The 4,889-nt window shown below is 50.4% G+C and overlaps 1 protein-coding gene across 1 annotated transcript in view; it reads right to left on the minus strand.

The window, feature by feature from the left end:
- Vamp5 (vesicle associated membrane protein 5) overlaps positions 1-2,700 on the minus strand; it is a 9,272-nt gene extending 6,572 nt beyond the window's left edge. The window contains exon 1 of the mRNA XM_055596496.1: positions 2,614-2,700. Coding sequence (XP_055452471.1) covers positions 2,614-2,616 — 3 coding nt within the window. The 5' untranslated portion in view covers positions 2,617-2,700. The remainder of the gene's footprint in view (positions 1-2,613) is intronic.
- Between the last annotated feature and the right edge of the window lie 2,189 nt (positions 2,701-4,889).

Genomic DNA, 4,889 nt, shown 5'->3' on the forward strand with positions numbered 1-4,889 from the left:
AGTGTCTGAGTAAACTAGAAGAGGGGGTCTGACCCCCGGAACTGGAGTTACAGGCAGCTGTTAGCTGCCAGATGGGGGCTGGAAATCAAATCTGTTCCCCTTTTACAGCCTAGAGGTGTTAAGTTGCCCAGGGTGAGAGGGTAACCAATCTGAGGGCGGAGTGGACAGACACCCCAGGGGCCACATGTCTAAACCCTGTACTAAACCAGATGCAGGGAAAGGGGGAGGTAGGTCTGATGCCCCAGCTAACTGACTGTGGGCTTCCAGCCACTTGATACCACCAACTCAGCTTCTTCACAAAGGAGAGAGGCCTGTGACTACAAGCACAAATTCTGCCTGAAAGACTTCAGGGATTATTTCAGGCTGAGCATAATTGTGGACGTACATAATTCTGGCGCTCAGCAGAAAGAGTTTGAGGCCAATCAGGTCTACATTATGGTCCATGTCTAAAAAAAAAAACAGAAAGGAAAAGGAAAAAGAATTATCCTATAACTGGACATGGTACCAAATACTTGTAATCCTAGCACTTGGAGTCAGAGGCAGGAACCTTGCTGCAACTTTAAGGTCATCTTTGTATACATAGGTAGTTTAAGGGCAGGCTATATAGCAAGACTGCCTCAAGGGAAAAAAAAAACTAGTTAATTTCATTCAGACATGGTGGCTCAGCTCTCTAGTGAGTTCCACACCAAGCTGAGCAACATTAAACCTTGTGCCCAAAGAACAAATAGGCAAGCTAAATAATTTTTAACGTTATTGGTAGCGGGGCTGGAGAGATGGCTCAGCATTTAAGAGTACTTTCTGCTTTTCCGGAGGACCTGGATTCCCAGCACCCACTTGGTAGCTCACAGCCACCTGGGTATGGGGTGATCCAGCACCCTCTTCTGGACTCCCAGGCACTGCACAGACATGGCAAACACACATGCATTCAGGCCAAACATTCATGCACATAAAAGAACATCTTTTTAAAATTATTTATGGCGCGAGGAGATATCTCCGTAAATAAAGCTCCTGGCACGCGGGCGTGAGAGCCAGAGACTGGACCGCTAGCGCCCACCCAAAAGCCAGCCAGGCCACTGAGGCACAAACAGGGGATCCCAGGACAAGCTGCTTAGCTAGACTAGACAAAACGGTGAGCTTCGAGCCGAGACCCTCTCTCCACAAATAAAACGGAGAGCTGACATTAACCTCTGACTTCCACACGCACCTAAACAAGCTAGTGTCCGTACATGTGAACAAGGGTGCACACCGCACTCCCACACATGTACATGTGCAAAACAGTAGAGTTCACTTTCCATCTTCCCCATCACTGCTTTGCCCTACTCCAGTGGCACAGAAGAACTGCTATGGTAATTAATATAAAAAAGAGCCTTTTGACTGAATGAGTCACAGAGAAGGGACGGGGAGGGAAAGTGGGGGTGGGTGGAGGGGGTAGGGGGTGGGCTTATTTGGTAGTCAGAGGGATGGGCTGACAGGGGAGAGAGCTGAAGACAGAAAAGGGGACAAGGAGAGAACAAGTGATAGGTGATGGAGCTGGAGACAGGCTGGAGCAACAAAATTAATGCATCCCCAGCCTCTGAACCCCCTCTGCCTGGAGCGCACTCAGGAGCATCCTCAGGTTTTCCTGTACAGCCAGGTATGGTCCTGGCTCAGCCTTCACTTGAGAACCGTCTTCTCCCCAACAGCTGAGGGCCAGCTAAAAGACCACCCCCAACCTCATGTCATCCCTTGCCCTGAACTCTCGGAAGTGGGCTCTCAGCTCCAGCCCATTCTCAGAGCCTCCCTCAGTTTCCTGGTGTGGCCTCAAAGCTTAGGGCTATCTTCCTGCCCCACTTCCCTTTCCTGCCTCCAGTTCCCTAGAGAAGAGGCTATTGCTCCCTCTAGCCAGGCCACATCCATCCAGCCTGAGTACTAAACTCGCCTCCAGTCTGGCCGTCTTTCCAGGAGCCCCAGAGGAGGTGGGGGATCATAGCATTAGTGGTCCCGGACACTTTTGCCTTGGGAATGGCGAGTCTGCAGCAGGAACGTGGGTGACTCAACTCAGAATTATGTCGCTAGGTAGGGGTTAGGAAAGAGTCAGCCTGTGTCCCAGTGATAATTTCATGGAAAATTTATAGTAAACAACGTATTTTCTCTTCCCCTGGGGAAAGTGTTTATCCTTCAGCACCCGGCCTAAAGCGGTCTCTACCAGGCATCTGCTCAGGTTTCCAACCCTTGGGCCAGCTCTGGCTCCGCTTAGTCCAGGGAAGAGCTGGAGAGGTCATCACATTACCTATGCCCTCTCAGCAAAGACTTCTGAGTGCCTGGCAGCAGTGACTATAAACATCGTCTTTAACCTCTCAAGGACCCACTAAGGTAGAGATTGCTGCCCCCACTTCACGGCGCGGAAAAGGAGGCTCGTGGAGGTTAAGTGACTTGCCCGGTATTGCCGGGAGCTGATAACTGCTGCAGGAGCGTGGGAAGCTGCGGCTCCGCTCACTCAGCTCCGACGGGGCGCACTCAGGAGGCTCCCTCCCCGGCTGCCTGCAAAGTTGGGATCTGGCGACCTGCGCCCCTGGGGTTTGGGCTCCTGCCTTATGCCCCTGCCCAAATGCCCTCTGCCCCTGCCCGTCTCACCATCGCCTCCGCGGCCGCCGCCACAGTCACCGCCTGCTCGCTGGCTCCAGCTCCTCTGCCCCGCGCGGGTGGCCTCAGTGCCCGCCGCCCGGGAGGAAGCCTTGGGGCGGGGCGGGCCCGGCCGGCCAAGGGGGCGGGGGGGCGCGCCTTCTCAGAGGTGCCCGACCCGGGCAAACCGAAAGCGGCGTCAGGGCCCGCGGGGCGCCTCCTACCGGGCCACCAGCGTCCGACTTCCGATGACACCTCTGCCTGGTGATTAGGGGACCGATGTCTCTTGGCTCTGGGGCTGCATAAGGAGTTAGCCAGAGTTAGCATCTGTGAGGGCTCAGCGCTAAGAGATGACTGGAAAAAGCCAGGAGGGTTGTTTGCCACCTTGGTGAGCGCATCTCGTCTGAAATTAAAAACTCATCAGCCACTCCAAAGTTTTGATTGATTTTAGACAGGAAGGATTTTGAATAAATTATGTATCATCGAGTTGTACACTTAAAAATGATAAACTGGAAGCTGGGCGGTGGTGACACAGGCCTTTATCCCAGTACCCAGGAGGCAGAGGCAGGCGGATCTTTGTGAGTTAGAAGCCAGCCTCGTCTACAGTTGAGTTCCAGGACATCCAGGGCTACACAGAGAAACGCTGTCTCAAAACCAAACCAAACCAAAAAATGATATAGCTCGAGGCTGGTGAGATGGCTTAGTGGATAAAAGCACTTGATAGCAAACCTAATGATCAGAGTTCCATCCCTGGGACTCACGTGGTGGAAAGAACCAACTCCTGCAAGATGTCCTCTGAGCTCCAGACATGGGGGGAGGGGTTTAAAATGCTAAAATTCTCCAGAAGTTTCTGTGAGCTAAAAGTCTCCATGGTGTGTGGATGGATGAGTCTCTACAGCTGCTGGGATGGATCCTGAAATAAAGATGGCAACAGCAGCCATGTTTTCAACCAATAAGAGACAGAATAGGAAACAGGAGATCTGAGCCAATATTCCAAAGTGGTATTCAAGCAGAGACGGTCCCTTTCACAGAATAAAGGACAAAGTACATAGACTTCCCTGAAGAGCTTTACAGTGTGAATTTAGGAAAGTGTCGGAGAGCAAGCTGCTGCAAAGAAAACAAATGGGTTGTTCAGCCTGAGAACACACAACTTCCTTCTAGAACACAACTTCCTTCTAGAATCCTGGTGCCAGTCCTACTGGACAGTTCTTTGAAAGCTGAGGAAGATGGAGATTTCGAAGGATAATGTTGATGAGGTTATACTGCAGCTTTTCTTGCAGATCCGGGAACCAAGCAGTCCTTTCCTTAATCTCTCTGGCCCATCCCAGCTTGGGGCCAACTTCAAGGTTAGAATGAAGTTATTTGTAAGAACTGTGCAAAAGGCGTAATCAGAAAGTCCTAAGATTTGTAAATGAAACACTGTGCTATGACTTCCACAAAAGCTCGTGGAGAAGTGTATTAAGTGGCATTGATTTTTATGCACTTAATTAAAATGTGGGGCTGCATAAATGGCGCAGCAGTTAGAGCACCAGAAGCTCCTCGGGGGACCCAGGTCTAATTCTCAGGACCCACATGGTGCTCACTACAGTCTGCAACTCCAGCCCCAAAGGATCCTATGTCCTGCTCTGACCTCCAAGGACACCAGTCATTTGTGATGCACAGTCACATGCAGGCAGAGCATAGGATAAAAATGATTTAAAGAAAAAGTAATTTTTAAAAAAGGACTGAAGTGTTGAGGGAAACGTCATATTGTAAATCGAGCTGGGGATGTGCTTACACCAAGCTCTGGGTCTCCGGCTTCGTATAGGCCAAATTTGGTGGTAGAAGCCTGAAATTTCAGCACTGGGGAGCCAGCAGCAGAAGGATCAAAAGTTCAAATGTATGGTCTGCTACATAGTGAATTTGTGCTACATGAGAGCCTGTCTAGAAACAAAACAAAAAGACAAGCTGGGCTGGCACTGTGGCTTATGGCTGTCACCCCAACACTTAAGAGGATGAGCCAGGTGGATTGCCTGAGTTTGAGACCAGCCTGCTCTACATAGTAAATTCCAGGACAGCCTAAGCTAGGCTACAAAGCTACAAGGTGAAACTTTGTCACAAATGAAAGAAATCCTATGTCAGATGAATTTCACACCAACTTATAAAGACAGCAGCTTCTCGAGGGAAGTGCTAACTCTGGTTTTTCTGTTCTGAGAAACGTGCAGACCTGTTCCTGTGCTGTGCACTGGTGTGCCTCTAGTATTATGTAGCCTTCCTGAGCTGCTGTGAAGAAACTGCCAAACACATCT

The sequence above is a fragment of the Psammomys obesus genome, unplaced genomic scaffold, assembly GCF_907164565.1.
Source record: "Psammomys obesus unplaced genomic scaffold, mPsaObe1.curated_primary_1811, whole genome shotgun sequence".
Taxonomy (NCBI): Eukaryota; Metazoa; Chordata; class Mammalia; order Rodentia; family Muridae; genus Psammomys; species Psammomys obesus.